Source organism: Fundulus heteroclitus, unplaced genomic scaffold, assembly GCF_011125445.2.
Source record: "Fundulus heteroclitus isolate FHET01 unplaced genomic scaffold, MU-UCD_Fhet_4.1 scaffold_287, whole genome shotgun sequence".
NCBI classification, from domain to species: domain Eukaryota; kingdom Metazoa; phylum Chordata; class Actinopteri; order Cyprinodontiformes; family Fundulidae; genus Fundulus; species Fundulus heteroclitus.
Window position 1 is genome coordinate 134,304 of NW_023396697.1, and position 24,584 is coordinate 158,887.

The following is a 24,584-nucleotide window of genomic DNA, read 5'->3' on the forward strand; positions in this document are numbered from 1 at the left end:
GGCCAAATGATTGATTTCAGTGTAAAAAGGAAGAACTGAAAAGGATAATGTGTCCCCTTTAGCCTTTGGGTATGTGGTAAGTAAGTTCTGCCCAGAAATGAAAGGATTGGGTTTATTCCTTGCATGAACTAACAGGAACAGATGTGTAGCAACGTTAGTGTTCGTCCTGCAACCTTCTAAGTTGAACCAAAACTGCACAAGCAGCCAGAGGCGGATCCCACAGTCTTTGCAGCATTTCTCATTGTCTTGTTGATAAAATTTCTGCTTTATTTTTTATAATCCGTTAATTAAAAAATAAAAAGTAAGATCGGACTTGTGGTTTTCTTTTTCTTTTTACACAGATTAATGTTAATCGCAGAGAATCAAACTCTTAACTGGGTCGTGTTCACTTTATCCTGATGGATATCAGTCAGTCATCAAACAGTTTTTCAACACATCTTGTTTGTTTATAATGTTATTACTGATATGAAAGACTGGAAGCTCATTCTGCTGGACACAAAACGTGGCTTGGTGAAAAGACGAGTGTAGCTGATTACTCTGGTGGATTCTGATAGAAATCCACCAGTTCTAGCAAATGTATTATTTAAGCACATATTGCTCTAAGCTACTGTCACTAAAGTATGAAAACATTACCCTCTTTGTAAAAGAGGACAGACGTTTTTAGGACCCTCAATGGAGAACCTAATATTTCAGCTATCCTGTTCTCTAAATCATGGGAACAAATTTACCTAGTGAGGTTTTTTTTCTCTTTATTCCTCTCATGGCTAAATTACTGTCTTCAAACAATAAATAAATACAGTGAGATCTGCTCCTCCAGCTCACAAAGACGTTTCTCACCGTGCGTCCTAGATCGGTCCATATAAAAAATCTAATCCATCAAAGCTGACTAATGACATTTCGGATTAGAACCGACAGAGCTCCATGTGGAAAAGGTTAAGATGGCTGATGAAAAGTCAAAACGCAGCTGATTTATCCGTCCTAAACAAATCAAAATGTAATCTATAAAAACTGTCAAAATTTTGTCAGGTGAGCCGGAGTAAACCTATTATTTACACCAATTTAGCTTTTACCGTGATAAAAAGCGTCGGTCCGCCGCTGAGACTGCTGCTGGAGTAACGATGCAGCTGCCGAGAAAAGCCGAGTGCAGCCGAAAGGAGCTGCAGGAATCACAACAAAGCGACCCCCCTGATTGGTTCTAAAAGTTTGATTCTAGACTTGGAACAATTCGAGTTTTCTGATTGGACAGAGCAAGTGACGGAGAATTTAGAAAAAAATGGAACAAATCCGCGCCGCTGATTGGTCGAGGAATTGGAACACTGGAACAGAGGGATCCGAGGATGGAGGCCATTCTTCTCTGTCGAAGGGGAGGGGGTGAGCAGGTGCCTCCACGGCGACCCCTGGTGGAGACTCGGAGGTACTGCGACTTTGTTCCTGGATATTCTGTCAATCACTGAGCGTTAAAACCTGGACATTTGCTGCTGAAACATGCACGACTTTCTAATTGTATAATCTCAAAACCTATAATAGCAGAACCTCAAAAACCTAATTTCAAATACAACTACCACAAAATGTAACACAAAAAAGACAAGAAAACTGAATAAATTCAATGTATTTATTTAACAAATTAGTCATGATTGAAATAATGATATTTTTAATGCTAATCATCATAGATTACATCATAGCATTATTCATAGCATATTTTTTGCCACAATATATTATTAATAATAATAATATTCATAATAATAATATTCATACTGATTATTAATAATCAGCATAATAATTATTATATTTATAATAATTATTATTATTATATTTATAATAATAATAATAATAACATTATTCTTTTTTAAAGTCCTTCCTCCATTCCTCCACACTCTTACCCCCAACTGTGGCGCAGTAGGACACACCGCCGATCCTGGTGTGCCCAGTGTCCAGTCTTTTTGGCTGCCCACACTTGCTGCACATGTATATTTTGTGCTGTTTCCTAGGTGGTGCCACCACCCCTGCTGCAGCAGCCTCCGCCGCCTTCCTCCTCCTGTACGCCGTTGTCCTGGGCACAACTGGAGGAGGAGGAGGCAACTGAGCAGAGGAGGTGGCGGCAAGCGTGGGCAGCACAGCCTGATTTGGGGGTAGAGGAGGAGGAGCTGAAGGAGGCTGAGGACCCTGAGGTGGAGCTTGAGGAGGAGCTGGAGGAGGGAGACTCCTGGTGGACGGCCCAGGCTGCTCCTCAGGGAGGTGGTATTGAAAGGGCCGTCCTTGCCCCACCAGCACCACGGACAGCTCCTTGGCAGGAAGCAGGGGTCGGTCCGCCACAGCTGGAGCAGGAACGATGGCGACTCCCTGCTCCAGCACAGACCTCTCCCACCGCTTCTGCCGACGAGTGAACCTGCAGACGACACACAGACAGCCTGATATCAGACCTTTGACCTCTGAGCACATGTTCAGTGAGTAAAAAGGCTCCAGGTCTGGTACACGGCTCTCACCACTGGGAGATGGTCCGCTGGTTCAACTCGAACAATTGTATGGAGGTCTGAGCCATCAGCCTCGGGCTCGCCAGCACTGTCTCCCGTATTGACACGTAGTCGCTGTGGATGAGGGACCACCGGCTCCTCATGATCCCTCTGACACGTAGTCGCTGTGGATGAGGGACCACCGGCTCCTCATGATCCCTCTGACACGTAGTCGCTGTGGATGAGGGACCACCGGCTCCTCATGATCCCTCCGACACGTGTCGCTGCGGGATGCAGGCGACAGAGCTGGCTGTAGACGGCCTCCACCAGGCGGCTGGCGTCCGGCCAGTTTGCAGGGCCCGAGTTCACTCCAAGGATGCAGCTGCAGCACACCAGAAGAAAAATGTGTTTAAAACTGTTTTTAAAAACAGCAGATGTGAGGAGGGAAAATAGTTTTTAAAGACTAAACTAACCGCTGGAGGCTTTGCCTCCCAGCAAAGGCGATGTTTATGCCCTTTGCTGCCTTGAAGCGCCCCTTGATCTGCCTCTCCTGATATCTGGAAGGGTAGACCAGTCTCCGTTTGTCTCGCTCTGACAGGCGCTGCCAGAGACAGACGAGACGGTCCACCCTGGACTCAGAGAGCCGCTCAGGCTCCTGACCTCCACCAAGGCCTGGGCCAGCTTCAGGACGTGCTGGTATCCTGGCTGACCATCAGGACCTTGGACATCCTCCTGGAAAACAACAACAAAAATTAATCATCCAACAACTTTGCTGAACATTTGATATTAAAATACTGAAATGGTTGATAATATGTATTAAAATAGTGAGGAGTGTAGAGTTCACCTCAGAGTCTGAGGAGTCTTTAAGAGGAGGAGCCTGGCGTTCAGATGATTCAGGAGAGGCAAGGGGTAGCTCAGACCTGGGTGCTCCTGACTGAGAGGCTGCCGGACAGGAGGAGGAGTCTGGAGGGAAGATGGTGGGGTCCTCCTCATCTTCTTGTATCCCCTCATCCTCCTCCTCCTCCAGCGAGGAAACAGCAGCACTCTCATCCGGAGTGTCAGGATCCATGCTGATGTCCTCAAACACGCTGCCTGTCTGCGTAAACAGGTACTCAAGTCCAATGAGTTCTCCTGTGATGAAGCGTAACGCCCAGAGGTTCTGTTAAAAAGCTTTTTCTCAAAGTTTGGATCTGTATACTATTTTTTTTAAGTTACCTGTGTACGCAGCAGGCCTGGTGAAATCCTCAACCAGCTAAAGTCCAAGCACCCTTTGGCTCTTCTGGTTGAGGGCGTGTTTGAGGTGGCCACTGTAGGACAGCAGAGACGCTTTCTCCTCTGCTGCTTCCACAGGCGCTGCAGCCGCTGCACGGTCCTCGTTCCACCTCACCACTCCATCCACGAGGAACGCCTGGAAGTACCTGGCACTGGCAGACGTCCCTGAGGATCACGTTTAGATGAGAAAACTTCACCTTCATGTAACAAAAACACAGCATCTAATAACGAGCAGTGGATGTTTCCTGACCAGCAGCTGCAGTTACCTGGGATGAAGCGGTTCAGGTGGAGGTGGAAGGACTCTAGGGAGGTGGAACCCTTCACACAGCGATAGACTGGGAGGCTGACCCCTCCTTTGGTCAGCGACCCAGTCTGGGTGTAGAGCTGCAGGCCTGGTGGGTCCTGGATGCAGCTGAGGTGGAGTCACTGAGTGTCCCAGATGTCCTGGATGCGGAGATCACCCAGCAGCGGGATGTTCAAGGTGTTTGGTCCTGCAGGTCCTCTGAAGGTGTCCAAGAGGTTCTGAAGGAGGATGGCCGTGTCCACCGCCCCACGCGTCCTGCGGCGGCAGTGGAGCCTCCACTCCTCCTTCGAGATCCTCTGGATCACCTCAGCATCGCTCAGGTCGAACATCCCGTGCTTCCTCCCCAGCTCGGACCGCTTGGCCTCGGTGAGACGGCGGGCATCCTGAGGGTCCACCTCAAAGAGGCACTGAGACAGCTGCCTCATGAAGGTGGGGTAGAGCTCGTGGCTCTCGCTGGTGACACCACAAGCGAAACGACGCATGAGGTGCCAGATGTCGAGCCGAACCACGAGGTTTCCCCACTCCTAGGAGATGTAGGTGTGAGTTAGATGATGAGACGTCACCCAGATAGAAACCTAAAACGTCCTCAGTTCTCACATGAAACATGGCAGCTGTCTTTGACACGCCGTCTCCTCTGCAGCATCCTGGTCCACGTACATTACCAGCGGGGGAGGTACCTCGGCGAGTCGGTACCGCCTCATCAATCCGGCCGCCATGGAGCTCAGGCCCTCGGTCCCCTCCGAGCAGGTGAGGACGCTGATGAGGACCTGGCCGTGCTCGTAACCCACGTTGGTAACCCAGGCGGCCGTGTCGGAGGCGGCACCGGCGAACTTCTTCGTCACCTGAACAGAGAGCGTGTGAGCGACAGAGAAAGCGACGCTTACAAACATTTACAGCCGACTGACAGAATCTCAGACCTTCTTGGTGGAATCCATTTTTAAAATGGATCCGAAGGTGGAAGTGATCCGGGCCTTGTACTCATCCAGCCGCATCACCACGTCGTAGCCGTACACCGTCAGAAGCCAGGCAGCCGACGGTATGGGGGGCATGGACGGCGGTGATGCGACCTGCAGTTGGACAGAGTACAAGGACCGGAACTGCTCGAATACGCCGAGGTAGTGGATGGATCTCCGCATCCAGGCATCGGTGTGCTGCTCCTGCAAGGTGTTGTACAGCCGGTTTGCACTGTTGCCCAGAGTGCGAGACCTCAGCTGTGCAATCACCTTCTGGTCACAGGACAGCCTGCAGGAACAAGATTCAACACCAAGTTACTCAGCTCAATGTAGATAAACTGCTGCTGCTTTTGATTGTTCTGAATTATTAAGTTTGACGCACAAAACAGAGTTTTAAGGTGTCTTACTTGTACGTGAGTACAGCAGGGAACAGGCAGCTGTAGGTGGGGGGGGCAGCTGCCTGATGATGCCCTGTGACCACCCGCCGACCTTCTTCTTACATTGACGGCACTCCAGGTACTCCGTGGCCATGAGGTACCAGCCGTCAATGTCCAGGACCCTCCGGATGGTCCTGTACAGCCCAGCCTTTGTCAGGGAGCCGCTGCACAGAGGCTGGGGGCAAGTCAGCTGCAGACGCCACACCCTGTGAGGCATCCACAAGAACAGCCGACAAGAGAAGAAGGGGTCGGGGACGCTGGAGGCTGATGATAGACCGGCCGGGGCTGAGGAGGAAACCACCAGAGGTTGAGGTTGGCGGTGAGACGCGACCTCCCCAGGCGGTCCCTCATAAACAGCGTCCGGCCGATCCAGTCCTGCTGCTCTGCGCTGAGAGCTGCCCGCCAGGACTCAGGCAGCAGCTGCAGAAGGAAGACGGCATTTTAACTTGTGACTGAGCCTGATGCAGGAAGTTCTAGAAGAGTTCCTCTCTGTCAGCTCACCTCAGCAGCAGAGAGGATCCCGTCTGAGCTGGGCGTCCTGTCTGCTGGGCGGCTCTGGAGGGTCCAGCGGCTGAACCGAGGCTCTGCCTTCTGCCGAGGCCTCCAGCAGCTCCTGGTCAGTTGGGTCCCCCAGCTCAGCGGAGATGGCAGGTTCCCCCTGAGGCAAGGAGGAGGTGGAAGGACCTGCCTCTGCATCATTATCTGAAGCTGAAGAACAAGAGACACGTCTCAGTAATACATCAGTTATTCCTGCAGCTCTCATAAGCAAACATGTCTGGAAGAAGGAAAGCAGCCAAAGAAGAAGCAGAAGCAGCTGAATGCTGGTTATGATTAACGCTACAAAGAGTGGATGAGGGAAGGACTGTGGTGGAAAGCAAACAAACAGGTGGAGATAATCTACAGGTGGTGGATGAGGACCTGACAAGTGAGCGGCACCAGCCCAGTTAGTGATGAGCTACAGCTACTGGCCACAAGCAAATGATTGACTCAAAACTTACTGTTTCAGCTCAGGTTCATCTGATTTTGACAATATTTGATAAATGAAACGGGAGAAAAATGGTCAGCATTGGTTGCAGCATTTTTGTCAGCAGTACGTCTGATTGGTCACTTTACTCACACTTCTTTTGTGTCACCACTGGCCCTCATCAGCTCCTTGACACTGGGCGGGAGGAGCTGGTCTTGGGGTTCTGCTGGAAATGAAGTTATATCAACAAACATTACATCATAGCAGAGAATCCATCCCAGCATGCTCAGTGAACATGATTTTATATTCCATTAAACCTTAAAAACTGCAAGTAACACTGAGGAATAATTTGGTTGTCTTAAATTATTCCTCAGCCAGGATGAGATGACTTGGCCTGCGCCTCCTCAAAGGCCCGGTGGAACCTGACTGCCTCCATGAAGTCAGGGTAGACTGAGGCGTAGTGCAGGAGGGCGTCCTGCAAGTAAGCAGATAGAATTAAGACTGAACAGAACAAAATTCATTTATGAGAGAAATTAAATGATAGTTGCACATAATATTTCCAGCTGCTACAGTATTATAGTGATGAAGCTTAACTTTCACCACCATCTTCACCAGTAAATCCAATTTGTTTTATGACAGTGAGTGACTTCAATTGAAATTAACATTGAAATATATACTTAAAATCAATAAATGCCATAATTACTGAACAAAATTGTCAATGGCCACATTTTGAAATATTAACCTAACAGGTAAAGCAAAATAGGCTAATTGTAAACAATAAATTTTTTTTTTTAACCATCTAGTATAAGGTTTTCAAATTCACCGTAGCTGTTATATTACAATTGTTCTGTGTAGTTCCCGGTCAATTGAATTCACTTTAAATGATTCATTCTTTAGGAAACTTTACTTAAATCTAGCCATGAGTCTGTCATAGCACTGTTCACACTGGATCAGGTTCTGCTGCAGGTTTCTTCCTGTTAAAGGGGAGCTTTCCTCTAAACTACATGCGTGCTCGGTATGAGAGATTGCTGCAAAGTCAACAATGCAGATGAAAGTCCACTGAGGCGACGCTCTTTGAGGAGTCAATGCGCTGATTTGATGCAATCTGCAGAGTTTCTGTAGAACTTTTAACCAGTCTGGATGATTTGATAGAACCCACTTTGCAAAGTGCCTTGAGATGACTTGTTAATAGGCGCTTTATAAAGCGAACTGAATATCTAGTGTTTTGTTGGTAGTTTTTATTCCTTTATGCATGACTTTAATTGCACTCAACTATAGATCACAGTCTTTATTCTAGTCAAGCATGTAGCATAAAAAAAAACATCCTCTTTGAGTTTCACTGGTAATGTACAGATTAAAGGTACCTCAGATCAGACCCCCGTAGATCTGCTGGAGTCGGAACCTCGTCTGCAGCCGGGTTTCCCCGTTCAGGTCCATTCCTCCACCAGTCGTGCTCCGTGCTGCATTCAAGTCCAGGTGTACACTAGATTGTATCGAAATAATCCACAAAATGAATAAATTATTTCTTTTAGCATCAAACGTCCCCAAGTTCTTACGAGGTAACCCTTGTACATTTCATCCTGGTGTATTTTATGATAATGTACAAAAAAAGTCTGTTTTGTCCATCTTTTAAAGTGCTCCAGGTGAATAAAACCAGAAGACAGTCGTCATCTAAACCACCAAGGCTCTTGCTGTAAGGCATTTGCTAATATTACATATATCACACTGTTATCCGTCATTTTGAAAACAGTATATTTCTCTATTAAATAGGCACAGATACTGAGTATACTGCAGCAGAGAGCATTGTTAGACTGGCCTAGTCAAAGTCTCCCTGCTCATCATGAACACCAGCTACTTCTGAGGTGCCGACCTGTCACTCACCTTCCTGGGAACTACACAGTTCAAATATTGAGGCATGGAGCAGCAGCGGCGTCTCACGTTTATACCAGATTTATTAGCTGTTTCTATGACTCAGTTCTTTTGATGGCAGCCCAGGGAAAGGAGTCAGAGTCTTAGGTTCTTAGAAGCCAAAGTTACATTTATTTTGGTCACATATAAAGTTGTAGAGCGCTGGACTCCGTAGAAACGCATCGTCATGAGAATACAAAGCATATTTATCCTATTGGGCTGAGCGGCTCATATAGGCTGGACTTAGACCTGCAATGCAGTCCAATTGCCTCTATGCAAACCGTGTGGGAGGCCAGCTGCTGCACACATTCATTCAGGGGAATCATCGCTGAACCACAACAAGCTGTCAGTCCTCCAGGATGAAGCAGAAAACCTGCTGCAGATCCAACAGAATTGCTGCTGCTGGAAAAACTAGATGAAAGGGTTTGATGTGGCCAGAGCTGAAAAGGCTGTAGAGACATTTAATGAAACACATCCTGACTGTAGCACTGAGTTTATTATTGGCTCCTTGCTCGGTCCGGTTAGTGTTCTGTTCTGATGAATGGAAGATATAAAATCAACAGCAAACCCAGAAAAGCGCGGCTGGCTGCAGGTTAAGCGCAAATGAGTTTCCTTGGTGGTCGGCGCCACCATCTGGTGGGTGCAGCTTAACGGCACTGAAAAACCCGATCCTTTCATCTCAGTGTTTTAGTCTATAAGTAAATGTTGCCTGATAATGACTGATTTGTTGAATCAATTAAATCTAGTGTCACTTTAATTCCAAGCACAGAAGGCCCTAAGCTTCCTGTGGTGGAAGCAACATGCTGCAGATCTTCTCTAAGTCTGTTGTGGAGACGGTGATCTCCTCTGCCATCATGTGTTGGGGCTGCAGCGTAAGAGCAACTGACTTAAAGACGCTCAACAAGCTATTAAAGAAGGCCGGTTCTGTTCTGGGGACCCATCTAGAACCTCTGCAAAGGATTACTGATAAAAGGAAGAACGTTATGGAGAACCCTGAGCATCTTCTTCATCAGACTGTCGTACTACCGTGTCTTCAGTCAGAGGCTTCTCCAGATCTGCTGTAAGACAGACCGCTAAAGGAAATCCATCAGCATTCACAACAACTTGTTGAAGAAACCCTGAGTTACACCAGCATTTGGGATTAATAAAGTAGTTTGAATTGAATTACTTCCTCGTACTTCTCTGTTGCCTCATCTTCTCCACAGTACTCTCGAGGTGATCAAACTGAGCCCCGTGTTACTCCTACTCCTCCACATTGTGATGTGACAGGACCAGGCAACCACTTAAGGATTCAAGGATTTTTTATTGCCATACCAGTTCACATTTTCAGGTTTGTGGTACGAAACTAGAACCGGGATCCTGATTCAAGAAGCCAAATAAATAATATGTAAATAAGTTAAAAGTGAGAGCTGTATTTAGTCTATTGAGTGTGACTTGAATTCAGCAGTCTGGACCTCCCTACTGAAGCTGTTACCTCCGCGACCCGACCCCGGATAAGCAGAAGAGGATGGATGGATGGATGAATTCAGCAGTGTGACAGGTGCAGGCTAGAAACTGTTCCTGAGTCTGAATGCTTCTCCACACTGAAAAAATTTACATAAATCAAAGCCTTAACGGCTGCTTTACTGAGATCTACCCATCATTTCTAAAACTAATTAGCCAAACTGTGTCACAACTAAAGTCACAGTGTAGCTGGTGTGTAATTAATCACGTTATTTTTAAAAACTGTGTGGGAGCAATTACCCACACTGACCACTTAAAGTGAGGAAATGTCCCAAGGATCAGGACCTGGTGACATTGTAGCTTCAGCTACAGTTATAAAGAAAGTGAAGGGGCTCTTTCCACCATGTAGATTAAACTGCATTTGGCCAGCAGATGGCGCCAAAGACCACGGTGAGGGGCAACTGACGTCATGAACTCAGGAATCCTTTGTCAACGCAATCTTTAATGTTTAATAGGCTTCATCTGGGCCATCACTGCCGGCAGATCCGGAAAACAGACTTTAGAAAGAAATGCCCACCTGGTGACCACCGATTGGAGAGCTCCAATTTCTCCTTAAAGGTGTTTGATCGCCACAACACCAGCCTGACGTTACTGTGTTCGTTTGTCTTCAGCCAGCAAACCGGGCCTCGACTTGCTGGATGTCCCATCATGCATCTGTGGACCAGAAACAATGAACTTAGATCAAAATGACAATCAAACGGGTGTAGAGTTATTAATAGCCAGCAGTCCAGTCCAAATATAGATCCTCTGCTTTGGGTGATCTCTGATCTGATGTGATCTGTAACACTGGGCTTCTGCAGTATCAGGAAAACCCTTTGCTAAGGACGCCGTGACGTCAGCACTATAAATAACTCTCCGGGACAGGGAGATATCGTCCTAGTTTACTAGGACATATACTAAAATTGGAACGATACAGAGAAGATTAGCATGGCCCCTGCGCAAAGGATCCTGCGCAAGGATGACACGCAAATTCGTGAAGCGTTCCTCATTTTAATTTTTAAAAACTATTTTATTAAGGTTACAGTCACTTCCTCCTGTGCTCCGCGAAGGCTTCGCTCCGCCGCAGTTGTTCCTCCTGCAAGCGTCAGACTAAGCCGCTACAGCTCCAGGAAACCACCTCGTTAACCTTTACAGCGATTTTTGTGCATAAACCCTTAAAACAAGCACGGAGATTTGTGATGGCAAGTTAATAAACACTAAACACCCCCGTTACGCTCATTCCCCAGTTTAAACTCCTTCGTTTCATATCTTTGCTTCACTTTAAACTGTCCGCGACAAATAAGTGGACATTTTTCTTAGCAGAGAAAGCCTCCTCGTGCTGAACAACTTGTATTATCTGTTTTACAGCATTACCTTTCAAATACATCCGCTGGTCTTCTTTAAAATGGGGACATTTGGTGAATTTAATGAAGCCCTGGCCGCTGCTCTCGCTGTCTTTTTTTGTATTGATTTAAACCGGTCAACTTTGATTTTACAACTTTATCTTCCAAGCTTTCATTTTAAACAGTCCCAACTCCCCCCATCATTACGTGAAAACCTCCCGTCTGTCCACCAGAGTCAGCCCTCTGGAGCTGAACCCTCCTCACCTGCTTCAACTAACCCACTGCTTAGAGCAGCCATGACGGTCGGGGCTCGAGACAACAGTCTTCTGTTTCACCGACGCTTTGTTTGTTCCGTTTTAAACCCAATTAGTCTTAAAATAATACTCAATAATAAAACCCGAGTTAAGTACAGCATTACATTTTGGTGTTGGGCTAAAACCCACCAGTTTGTAAAATACACGCGTTAAGCGCGATAAACCAGACACCCTAAGTCACGTGTCCGGCTCGTTAAGGACAGGAGCAGAAAAACATGTGGACAAGTAAACAGCTAGTTTATCTAACAACGTGTCGTTATGCTGAGTTAGCCAGCGAGACTGTGTGGGTTTAATAAATTCAGCACCTACCTTTTAATAAACGCAGCTTTCTGTGTCGAATTAGCCAAAACTAAAAGATGGCGGCTGCTGCTGACGTTGGCCACCTGTGCTGTGAGTGCAGCAAATGAAGCCTCGTCCCTGCAGCACTCGTTGAAGGCAGTGACACCAGAGCGGTTGCTGCTTTCAGGGTTTACCGAGAAAAGTCTCTAATAGAAAACAAGTTGCTAGGTTTTCTGTTGCTAGTCGCTTAGAAAAACTTGCTAGAGAGTTCTGACAAAACACACGAGCTGCTCCAACTTGTTCCAAGTGGTGCACCAGCAATTAGGGTCCCCGTTTCTCGCTCCGTCCAATCAAAACGCTTGTTTCAATTCACGAAGACCGTTCTTCTTCTTCTTCTTCTTCTTCTTCTTCTTCTTCTTCTTCTTCTTCTTCTTTTTGTTTAAAGGCAGATTGAAACCTTTTAGGTACATACCGCCACCTACTATATCGGAGACATACACACGCCTACAAAGTTTTGAATTTTATAGTATAATCCTATATTCTTAAGATATTTTATAACAGCTTTCTGTATTTCTGTTATCCCCTCTCGTGTTGTTCCTATTAATCTTTTCAAATTCTATTCCCTTCCTATTTGTCTTGTCTTTTGTTTTAATCTTATCCTTTCCTCGTCATATTTCCTACAATGTAATAAAATACATTCTACATTTTCTGTTACTTTATATTCATCTGTTTCCCTTTTCTTTAGTTTAAAAATTTTTTTTAATCCAGTATGATCAAATCTTTGTCTTGTCAAAATAGTCTCCGCTCTTCGATTCTTTCTAATCACACCTTTGGCATTAATAGATTTCTAATAGTATAATCTCAAAACCTATAATGGTATAACCACAAAATGTAACAAAAAAATGACAAGAAGACTTAATAAATTTAACATATTTATTTAACAAATTAGTTATGATTGCTAAAACAGCCATTATTATAATAAAAATAATAATAATCATCACATTTTTAATGCTAATCACCACAATTATATTCATCATGATTATTATATTCAGAATGATAATATTAATAATATTATTATATATATATTTTTTTTTTAAGTCCTTCTTCCATTCCTCCACACTGTGGCGCAGTAGGACACACCGCTGATCCTGGTGTATCCAGTGTCCAGTCTTTTTGGCTGCCCACTCTTGCTGCACATGTATATCTTATGCTGTTTTCTAGGTGGTGCCACCACCCCAGCTGCAGCTGCCTCCACTGCCTTCCTCCTCCTGTACGGCGTTGTCCTGGGCACAACTGGAGGAGGAGGAGGAGGCAACTAAGCAGAGGAGGTGGTGGCAAGCGTGGGCAGCACAGCCTGATTTGGAGGTAGAGGAGGAGGAGCTGAAGGAGGGAGACTCCTGGTGGACGGCCCAGGCTGCTCCTCAGGGAGGTGGTACTGAAAGGGCCGTCCTTGCCCCACGAGCACCACGGACAGCTCCTTGGCAGGAAGCAGGGGTCGGTCTGCCACAGCTGGAGCAGGAACGATGGCGACTCCATTCTCCAGCACAGACCTCTCCCACCGCTTCTGCCGACGAGTAAACCTGCAGACGACACACAGACAGCCTGATATCAGACCTTTGACCTCTGAGCACACGTTCAGTGAGTGAAAAGGCTCCAGGTCTGGTACACAGCTCTCACCACTGGGAGATGGTCCGCTGGTTCAACTCAAACAGTTGTATGGAGGTCTGAGCCATCAGCCTCATATTGAATATGACGTAGATGAGGCCATGTGGCCTATTCGTCAGGACAGAATGGACTAGAAGGAACAAAAAGCCCTAGTATTTTCTGTTGGAATCTTTCATTTTTTGGAATATTTCATTTGTTTATCTGGAAAAAAAGAATGAAGAATCAATCAAATTTGCATCACAACATATTTGCTTCTGGATCCATTTTTTGCAAAAAGGCAAATTTGACTACAAATGACACTGCCATGTAAGCTGCGTACAGTCTTTGGCTACAATGAACCAGCAATGTTGCACTGATTCACATTGTGTGTGGTATTTTGTATTTTGTTGCCCCTTGTGTAACGAATGATTGGAAGGGCTCAAACATTTGTGTGCAAGTTGTGTTGTTTGAGGGCAAAATGTGCTTTTGGATCATATGTTAAATGTTTTGGCAGAGTTGGAGCCTTTTGCAAACAAAATGTTTAATTTTGACCATTGGTGCCACTGTTTAGACCTCTGTGTTAACTGTTTTGAAAAATGTGGGTTTTGAGATGACTGCTGTGTCAAAGCAACCAATAAAAACTGTAAAAGCTCTTGTTCTGCTTGAGAGAAACACTGTGGGCGTTCTTTGGCCATGCTGAACAGCCAATAGCAGCGTTGCTGATCATTGTTTCTACTATCGATACATTTCCCCTTTTAAAGCGACGCATGAACGCGCAGTTATCTCAGATAACTCAATCCAGCAATACTAATCATAAACAACAGGTGTGTTCGAAGAACCCAATTAGCTGGATCATGATTAGCCGGATTAAATCATCTTGGATGTCTCATTTGATCTTGGATGTTTTAAGTAACGTACGAAGAACGGACCCCCGGAGTCATACAGTTTAAGTCCCAAATGGACTTTGGAATTGAAAATAGCCCAGGATTTGGTTCCCTATAAATCAGAACTGGATAACTCCTAGAGCTTAGACTCTAAAAACTTGTTCTTTGTTATTGATGCTCCTAAAAGCAAATACAGTTGCTTTTGTTAAAAAAGAAATCTAAAATGTGATGTTTGAGGATAGCTTTTTCCCTCAGTCAGCATTTTGACAATTGTTTTTTTTTAAACAATTCTTTAATTTACTTCCCACTTTAAAAATTGAAGCTGTGGCTTACAAACTGTAAACATGTTCCAGACATTTTTTTGTAAATGTTTCACCAGCATTACAATAAAGCTTCCTTCAATTCATAGCTGAGCAATTTCTTTTAGTTTCAGATACAGTTCAGTTAAAGACTGCCAGTATTCTGGTTTCTGTAAATGATTGTGCTCCATGGCAAAGTCCAAGTATTCCTGCATGTATGGGTCCCCACATGGAGCTGTAGTCAAGTGAGTCTCAGGAAAGGGATCCAGTTCAGTCTGTTCAATTTTAAATCCACAGTCTATGGAGCCAAACCTATAAACAGAATCTATTATTTATTTGAATTTACGATAAATGGAAAATAAATGCTATCACCAAACTGTTACCTGTGTGGTAAGTAATAGAGCTCATTGGGTACTCCTGGACATGATGTTGTTCTGGAGGGGTGCATCCTGTGACTGTTCCACAGTTTCAAACACTCATTTAGGTCCCTCTGAATAACATCACCAAAGCAATGTCTAAGCAGACACTGATGCTCGTGACTCCGTTGAAGTATCTGGCATCTCTAAGGTCTGCAAATAGCTCCATCCAGAACTGAGACCTATGTAAATAGATAAAATTGTGTTGTGATTCTAAGCACATCCATGTTTGAATTGTTACTCTTAATTAAATTACTTTATGAAAACCACTTGCCTTCCTTTTCTGAATATGGACCACCAGGACTCAATCGTCTGGTTGGTTGTGGATGAGCCATACATGTGGCTGGCTGCTCCAGAGTAGAAGTCATTGTGAGGGTGGCGTAGGGTGCATTGAACTGCAGCCATTGTCCCATTCTCCGTCCCGCAATCAGTTCTTAGTCTCATTGGGATGACACCGAGGTTCCCCACACATGACAGGAAATAGTGCACGATCACAGCTGGGTCATTATTTGTTGATCCACATACAAGTCATAGTACTTTACAAGAAAAGCCATCAATACACCCTGAAATAGTCAAAGTGAATGGCTTGAGTTTATCATAACCATCCACATGTCACATATAGTTCGGTCCCATAGAGTGGTAGGTTCTCCTTATAAACCTTCTGCATGCTCTCCTCTCGCACCCTTGAGGATTGAGCTCCCGGAGCAAATTCATTACATGATCCCTCTTCACTCGCAGATTGTCCTTTTGTTTAACTACCTGCCACATCGTGCGGTATCCAAACAGCTGTCTGGGTCCACGGAGCTCCTTTCTTATTGCCCTAATTATTACATTTGTTGAAGAGAAATCCTTTCTGTGATAAAAACCGGCATCATTCGGTTTGCTTTTCAGAGACCTCATGCTGATGTGTACACCGTAAACATGACATCATGTCTACGATTACAGCGTACGAGTGACCCTCATTAAAATAATGTACGCACTGCTGCAGCATATCTGGTTCTTCCGTCTGTTCTGTGCCATTTAAAAACTCCAAAGACTGACCACACGAAAAACAAAACCACATTAATCTGCTCATATGTGTGCCATATAACAGGCAAAATGCAACTCGATTGGTGTCCATCTTGGGTCATCATGAACGCTCTCGTTATCACTTCGAAGTTGACAGATCCACACCCCCCCCCCCCCCCTTTTTCGGTTGATTTTGTCATTTGTAAATTTGTTTCAATATTTGTAAGTGTTTTGTGCGTTGTTATTTGTTTTCTGAAATGTAAATTTGTTTCAATATTTATAATAGTGTTTCAGATATTGTATTGTTGGTTTGCACTTCCAGGCCACCATATGATTGGGATGTGACGGGGAATGCAATAAGAGTCCGGGAGGACTTAAACTCTGATAGGGACAAGGTTGAAGAAGCACCATGGAAAGCCAGATGGAGCTTAGCTACTATGGAGAAGGGAATGGAGGTGGGTTGAATCAGGGTCATCTGAGTCAAAATCGGACATAGCGGCTTTGGCTGGGTAGCAGGCGGAGTCATGGATTTAAAAACTTTTTCAGATGAACTCTGGATGCTGATCGGGCTTCGTGGAGGTGCGTTCCAAAGCCAATTGGCTTGAGTCGGAGGAGGATGGGTCTCTGATTGGACGAGGGTAAGTGATTCAGTTTCTTCATTTTGTGATGATTTAGATTGAACTCAATATTAGCCGAACACGGAGCTGATGCTTAAAGGATTTATTGCACAGATGATGGGTCCTCCAGGCTGACACAAAGGCAAAAAGCTGGGACAGACTCAAAAAACAGGACAGATAATGTAGGGCAACAGACAGGTAAATTAAACTGAGGCTGCAATGCTCTTACCCCAGGCTTGAGAGTTGATGGGAGAGGAGTGACGTTCTGGCACTGGAGACTGATCAGAACGGAGTATAAATAGAGATGATAACAGGTGAAAACACTGAAGGCTAATTGCAGACGGGGTGGAGAGTAAACAGGTATGCTGAGTAAAGATTAGATCAGCTCCAGTGCCAGAAACGTTACAGAGCCCCCCCCCCCCCTCAAGGGCGGATACCAGACGCCCTCCAAAGTCTAAGGAAAAACAAAACAAAAATCAGACCGGGCGGGTGGAGGGGGCTACAGGTCGGAGGGCCAGAGTCAGAAAAATAACACACAACCAAATACATAAGTCAAGAAAAAAAAAAACAACCCTCAAAGGGCGAATCCCAAAAAATAAAGAGTCCAAACAGTCTAAGTGACCAGATCTCCGGCGGGCGGTCCCGGCGAGACAGGTTCTCCAGCGGGCGGTCCCGGCGTGACAGGTTCTCCGGCGGACGGCCCCGGCGTGACAGGTTCTCCGGCGGACGGCCCCGGCGTGACAGGTTCTCCGGCGGACGGCCCCGGCGTGACAGGTTCTCCGGCGGACGGCCCCGGGGTGACAGGTTCTCCGGCGGACGGCTCCGGCGTGACAGGACATCCGGCGGTCGTCCCGGCGGACAGCCCAGGCGAGTCAGGACCTCCGGCGGTCGGTCCTGCGGACGACCCAGGCGAGTCAGGACCTCCGGCGGTCGTCTCGGCGGATGGCCCAAGCGAACCAGGATTTCAGGAGGCCGCCGGCGGAGCAGGGCAACAGAAGGCCGTCGGCGGAGCAGGAACCTCATAGACCGTCGGCGGAGCAGGAACCTCGGACCCCGACTCCTGAAGGGAGAGAAGACAGAACCGGGTGCCGGACTACAGGCTAGGGGAGACGTCGGACTACAGACTAAGGAGGACGCCGGACTACAGGCTAAGGAAGACGCCGGACTACAGGCTAAGGAAGGCGCCGGACTACAGGCTAAGGAAGGCGCCAGACTAAAGGGTACGGAAGGCGCCAGACTACAGGGTACGGAAGGCGCCAGACTACAGGGTACGGAAGGCGTCAGACTACAGGCTAAGGGGGGCGCCGGACTACAGGCTAAGGAGGGCACCGGACTACAGGCTGAGGAGGGCACCGGACTACAGGCTGAGGAGGGCGCCGGACTACTGGCTAAAGGAGGCGCCGGACTACAGGCTAACGGAGGCGCCGGACTACAGGCTAAAGGAGGCGGCGCCTGGTTAACGGCTACAGGCGGCGGCGCCTGGTTAACGGCTACAGGCGGCGGCGCATGGTTAACGGCTACAGGCGGCGGCGCATGGTTAACGGCTACAGGCGGCGGCGCCTGGCTACAGGCGACTGAGGAGGGAGCCTGGCTACAGGCGACAAAAGGAGCCTGGCTACAGGCGACTAACGAAGGAGCCTGGCTACAGGCGACTAAAGAAGGAGCCTGGCTACAGGCGACTGAAGGGGGAGCCTGGCTACAGGCGACTGAAGGGGATGCCTGGCTACAGGCGACTGAAGGGGATGCCTGGCTACAGGCGACTGAAGGAGATACCTGCCTACAGGCGACTGAAGGGGATGCCTGGCTACAGGCGACTGAAGGGGGAGCCTGGCTACAGGCAGCTAAGGTGTGGCCGGGTTACAGGCAGCTAAGGTGGGAGCCTGGCAACAGGCTGCTAAGGTGGGAGCCTGGCTACAGGCTGCTAAGGTGGGAGCCTGGCTACAGGCTGCTAAGGTGGGAGCCTGGCTACAGGCTGCTAAGGTGGGAGCCTGGCTACAGGCTGCTACAGAGGCCACAGGACTACAGACTACAGAGGCCACAGGGCTACAGACTACAGAGGCCACAGGGCTACAGACTACAGAGGCCACAGGGCTACAGACTACAGAGGCCACAGGGCTACAGACTACAGAGGCCACGGGGCTACAGACTACAGAGGCCACGGGGCTACAGACTACAGAGGCCACAGGGCTGCAGGCTTCAGAGGCCACAGGGCTGCAGGCTTCAGAGACCACAGGGCTGCAGGCTTCAGGAGACCCCGGGCTGCAGGCTTCAGGAGACCCCGGGCTACAGGTTTCAGGAGACCCCGGGCTACAGGTTTCAGGAGGCCCCGGGCTACAGGCTTCAGGAGGCCCCGGGCTACAGGCTTCAGGAGCCAAAGTCAGACCCTTAGCCACCAGGAGTCTCAGGATCAACTCCTGGAGGGTCTCAGAAAGAGACATCCAATAAAGTCTCTCCCAGAGTAGGCTGTCCATGAGGGCAATAAGGGGTCTGGGCTTAAACACGACATCGAGGGGCTCAAAGTCTCCAGGGAACCACATTTGTTGCATCCTCTTCTGAGGCTCGGGGTGTCCGAAGAACGAAGGATCCACCTGAGTCCCCGCATCACAGTTCAGCGATGGACCCCACTGTGTTGCCACATCACACATCTGCGACGGACCCCTCTGGGTTCCCACGTCGGACGTCTGCGACGGACCCCTCAGGGATCCCACGTCGGACGTCTGCGACGGACCCCCCTGGGTTCCCACGTCGGACGTCTGCGACGGACCCCTCTGGGTTCCCGCGTCGCACGTCAGTGACGGACCCCTCTGGGTTCCCACGTCGCACGTCAGTGACGGACCCCTCTGGATTCCCACGTCGCACGTCAGTGATGGACCCCTCTGGGTTCCCACGTCGTAGGTCAGAAGAGGCAGGTCCTCCTGGACCACCTCTCTGGACTTGGGCAGAGGCAGATCCTCCTGGACCCCCTCGTTGGGCTTCACGGGAGACGAGGCGTCGGCCGGCTCCTCAGGGACAGACTCAGGAGGCGAGGCATCGGCCAGACTCTCGGGGACAGACTCAGGAGGCGAGGTATCGGCCGGACCCTCGGAGACAGACTCGGGAGCCAAGGCATCGGCCGGACCCTCTGGGACTGGTTTAGGTCGGCTGTAGAAAGCCTGGAGGGCTGACCTATAATGTCCCTCAACCTCCTTTAATTTCTTCTCCAGCTCCTCTGAATAATGACTGAGAAGAGCCTCCCTGAGGCGTTTAATTATGGGTGCAAACGTCCTTATCTTACTCTCCAGGAGCACATACTCAGAGTCATTAACACCACCAGGGGGAGCTGTGGGCAAATCCAACGCGGGAGGAGAAAGAGCGGGGTCTGTCGAACAGGAAGTGGCCTGTGGTTGAGGTTCGGCCACAGACAAAAGCCGAGCTGGCTCCTCGACCCGCTGCGCGGTAATAGTGGACGGAAGAACAGCAGGTAAACGTCTCCTCCTTCGGCGGCGAGACGGCGGACCTCGCAAGGAGGCAGATGCCTCCTGACAGGACGGACCCGCTGAAGCCGGTGGCGACCCTGACGTCTCCATGTTAGGAGAGGGAAGCTGAGCCGGTTCCGGAAAAAGATCCGGGCGAAGCTCCCGCACCACCTCCTCTTCGATCTCCAGAAAAAAAAACGGATCCGGGTGGAACGGCGGTGAGGAGGACTGACAGAAGTCCGGTGAGCGACTGATTAAACTGTGGGAGGTGAGTGAAGCGCTGGTTGGAACAAGCATAGCTCCTCCAGGAAGGAGAAAACGTCTCGGCAGAGAGTTCATTTGGGCCAGAACGTACTGTGATGATTTAGATTGAACTCAATATTAGCCGAACACGGAGCTGATGCTTAAAGGATTTATTGCACAGATGATGGGTCCTCCAGGCTGACACAAAGGCAAAAAGCTGGGACAGACTCAAAAAACAGGACAGATAATGTAGGGCAACAGACAGATAAATTAAACTGAGGCTGCAATGCTCTTACCCCAGGCTTGAGAGTTGACGGGAGAGGAGTGACGTTCTGGCACTGGAGACTGATCAGAACGGAGTATAAATAGAGATGATAACAGGTGAAAACACTGAAGGCTAATTGCAGACGGGGTGGAGAGTAAACAGGTGTGCTGAGTAAAGATTAGATCAGCTCCAGTGCCAAAAACGTTACACATTTGACCTTCCTCCTAGGCTTCCTTTCTCCAGCACCTTCACTACTTGTGGCAGTTTTTAAACTGTCCTTCACAATTAGTTCAGAGTATGTGCAAAACATGGATGATGCCTCCATCCAGCCTTTTGCATTGCAGCAACCTTTCACTGCATGAATGTGGGTTTTTCTGAAGTTACCAGCAGAGAGAGTTGATGTGATAGTACTGGTTAACTGCTGTGTCCGGCAGATTTCTGTTATCATGGAACACTGCAAAGGCTTGCAGTGAATGTTGTTGCCAACCTGACATCCCTTTCCGCAGGCTTAGGGGAGGCTTTCACATGTAAAGGAACTTGCTGTGAGCCATACAAATACAAATTCCTTGTGGTCTTTTAAGTCTTATTTCATCAAAATGTGTGACTGCACAAGAAATAGAGGAAAAATTCAACCATGGATGATTTCCCAGCCCCGCTGTCTTGTAATGTCGTAGACCCCGACCTGGCGGGCTGCGCCGGGCGCCCCCTTTAGCCCTTCCTGTTTTAAATGCACTCAAGAACAACATGTAGCAACACAACATTTGAGCAGGCAGAGGCAGGCCTGGGGTCTTTTTCACACCCCTGTACTCTGATTGCCATCTGAGTCTGAGGCCTGGAGGAGGAGTGGGCCACCTAGTCAGGGTCTGTGCTGGGGATGGGCGTTGGGTTTTGGGGGCACTTCTGCTTTCCCCAGGAACAGGGCGTAAGGGCAGGGTGTGGAAAAGTCAGTGCCTCCTGGTTTTTGGGGTGGATTCTGGTTGGCTGGCCTGTTCAGATCGTGTTGGCCTCTCTGTTTGGAGTGAACTCTCTCATGAGTTCTTTATAGTCTAATAAACTGTATATTGCATTCAAAAAGGAGGCGCTATTCTGCAAGTAATCCATTTATTAAACAACCAACAAACTAAAGATTCCACAAACAGAAAATATATTTCTTCAACCTAAACCACTTAAGACTTAAGTCTATGTTTTAGGCCAACTTTTAGTCTAGCAATAAACACCCGTGCTCTTGTACTTAGGAAATGCGGATTAACTAATCTTTCAGAACAGTAACTGCACCTTTAATTACTTCTTATAAAAATAATTTCCCTCAGTATCAGTATAGTTTCTACATTTTAATTCCATTTTTGTAAAGCTCCTAGCCAAGAAAAAAAAGAAACTCCTTGTAGAGAAAATTAAACCCATGTTACCAGAGAGCAGAATGAGCTTTAAACCTTAGAACAGATGAAATTCAACTCCTCTGTGTCATTTCTTTGGAACCACCTATGCTGTCCTCCTGCATCCATGGCTCCAGAAATGTGATGATCATTCATCCATCGTTCTGACGCCTGGCTCGTATTGCTGACCGAACTCTCCTTACAGACCCAGAACCAGACACCAGTGCCGTTGTAGCGCAGTCCCAGCCAAACATAATCAGTGGAGGCGTTCTTGGCTTTCTCCTGGACCCATCTCTGCTCCTCCAGGTTGGTGATGGTGACCAGGTCATGGTGGTGATGTCTGCAGTAGGATAAGGCTTCCTCCCAGGTTTTATTTTCTTTGACCAGGATCAGTTTTTCTGTCATGGACACAATCATGTAATTCTTCAGAAACAATTATCACAGTTTATTTATTTTGTATTTTAAAAATATCTTTGGCTGGAGCAAAACATTTTAAATTGTTTTAATAAACCCTTCAATGACCCTTATTTGAGATATACATTTGCATACAGAAAAATCATACATATATCCCAAATAAATGAACAACACAAAGGTAAATAAGAAACATAAGTTGAGGAAAACATAAATATTGTTTAATCACAACATGCTTATGATCTTGAATAAATGTGAAGTCGTTGGTTAAAAGAACAACTCACCATCATAACAGATGAAGGGTTTTCTGACAGCACAGTTCTCATTCCTCCATCTGCCTTCATCATCAAACACAGTCATGGCACATTGACCACTGTTGATTATCTGATAGTCAAACTGTAGATTCCAGTTTCTAAAGGAGAAACTGCTTCCATCTGACCACCTCCAGGTGTCTTTGAACAGACCGATTAAAATTAATGTATAATCTCCAACAGAACTGCATTCTGTCTTTACCTCCTCATCCTGGAGCTGTGTCAGTCCACTGATTAGGTCTGTGTGTTCTTTCCTGCAGTAACTCTGAGCTTCTGTCCAGTTTTTCTTTTCTTGAATCAAGTGGAATTTCTTTGATGAATTCCTGTCTGCGTAATAAACTAAATGTGAGCATCGACCTGTCATAATACTTTATCTACAGAATATAATCCTAAATCAGGAGATGTAAAAGCAACAAATGTTCAAGCAAAATTCCAGTTTTGTTTCTTATAATAATAAATTAGTATTTTTTTGTCTTAGTGTCTTTCACATTTGATAACATATTTCCACCCAGAATACAGGATTTAAATAAGGCCTTAAAACAAAAACATGTCTTACCATTATAGCAGAGAAAGAATTCAGGTCGCTGACATTCTAAGTCTCCCCACTTCAGGGTCTTCCATATGATTCCACAGTTCTGCATCCCTCCTGCATCATTTGGCTCATTTACTTGCCACGGTTGGTAACTTTTATTGAACTCCACTCCAGGCAGAGACCAGCGCCATGTCCTGTTACCTCCTGTTTGATCATATAGACCAATCCAAGCTTCCCTCATATCTCCTGCTGAGTTACTGAGGAGTCTCTTCATGTCTGTCATGTTAGTCACTGTGGCCAGGTCAGTGTGTTTCTCTCTGCAGTACTGCTGAGCTTCAGTCCAGGTCTTATTAACATTAATGTAGTGATACTCATAGAGCTGACAAACCACTGCACTACACTGACCTGTAGGAGCAAAAGAAACAGCTGAGGTAACTACAGGATAGTTTTAAACTAAAGCAGAAAGATAACATCAACAACTTCATGCTTGATATATTTTAAGTGGTCTTTATTTTAGGATCTACTGATCAAATTACTGTAATTTGCATCACATATAAGTGAAATTTTCAACCACAAGATTAATGCAAAAAACACTTACCCATCAAAATAAGAAGAAGCAGACTCCACTGCATATTTACTCTGCTTGGTGGAAAAGATTTTTCTTTAGACAGATATATCTCTTTTTGGGAAAATAAACATTTGAAATCTAAAAATAAAACCTATTAATCATAAATAGTTTACATTTAGGAGATACAATGAAAAAAAGTGACCTTTTCATTTACATTTTTTTTAAAGGTTTATAAGAATTACAGCTTTGTTTTTCATAGTTACTTAAAATTTTAACATATGCTTCCTTCAGAGAGGCTTAGAGAAACACAGGGGGCAGTTGTTTCTTTTTACAGTTTTAAAAAAATGATTTAATAACTTTAAGTTCTTCCTAAAATGCTATAATAGTATTTTATTCACACTCCCCTTATTGAAACATGCTTCTGTTTGTTAGAAGAGCAGGTACAACATATTATAGATATCAATGCTAGTACTGAGAATAAAGAATGTAAATATGTAATAAATATGAGTTTTTCTACCAATACATGAATTTACACCTTATGCTAAGCAGAGAACACAGTGTGAGCAGAGAAGAAACTTACTTCTGGTTATGTTGTCTTATGGAGAAGCAGAATAAAATGTTTGTCTTCTGCTTGAAAGATTTCAATGAATGTTCAGTTCCATCTGACGCATGAGTCCACTGGTATGGGGAAAATTTGAATATTCAAACATTTAAAAAAAACAGCAAATATTTAGGCCTGCCTATTTTTATTATTAACTATGTGTTGATATTGATAGATTTAAGGAAAGGTGACCATGTTTTTCACTAACATCTTTACAGCAAATTAAATATTTACACACTGACACATTATTA

The 24,584-nt window shown here is 46.4% G+C and overlaps 1 protein-coding gene, 1 long non-coding RNA gene and 1 pseudogene across 2 annotated transcripts in view; 1 reads left to right on the plus strand and 2 right to left on the minus strand.

Annotated features, from left to right (window-relative positions):
- Positions 1 to 1,798: 1,798 nt before the first annotated feature.
- The window catches only part of LOC118559446 (formin-like protein 14), a 40,253-nt gene continuing 17,467 nt past the window's right edge, over positions 1,799 to 24,584 (minus strand). The window contains exon 2 of the mRNA XM_036130169.1: positions 1,799 to 2,386. Coding sequence (XP_035986062.1) covers positions 1,837 to 2,386 — 550 coding nt within the window. The 3' untranslated portion in view covers positions 1,799 to 1,836. The remainder of the gene's footprint in view (positions 2,387 to 24,584) is intronic.
- LOC118559452 lies at positions 10,665 to 10,784 on the plus strand (annotated as a pseudogene).
- On the minus strand, positions 22,808 to 23,800 carry LOC118559448. The gene is made up of 3 exons (XR_004928870.1): positions 23,763 to 23,800; positions 23,189 to 23,569; positions 22,808 to 22,959 (listed from the first exon to the last, which is right to left on the minus strand). It is a non-coding gene; the product is annotated as an uncharacterized LOC118559448 (long non-coding RNA).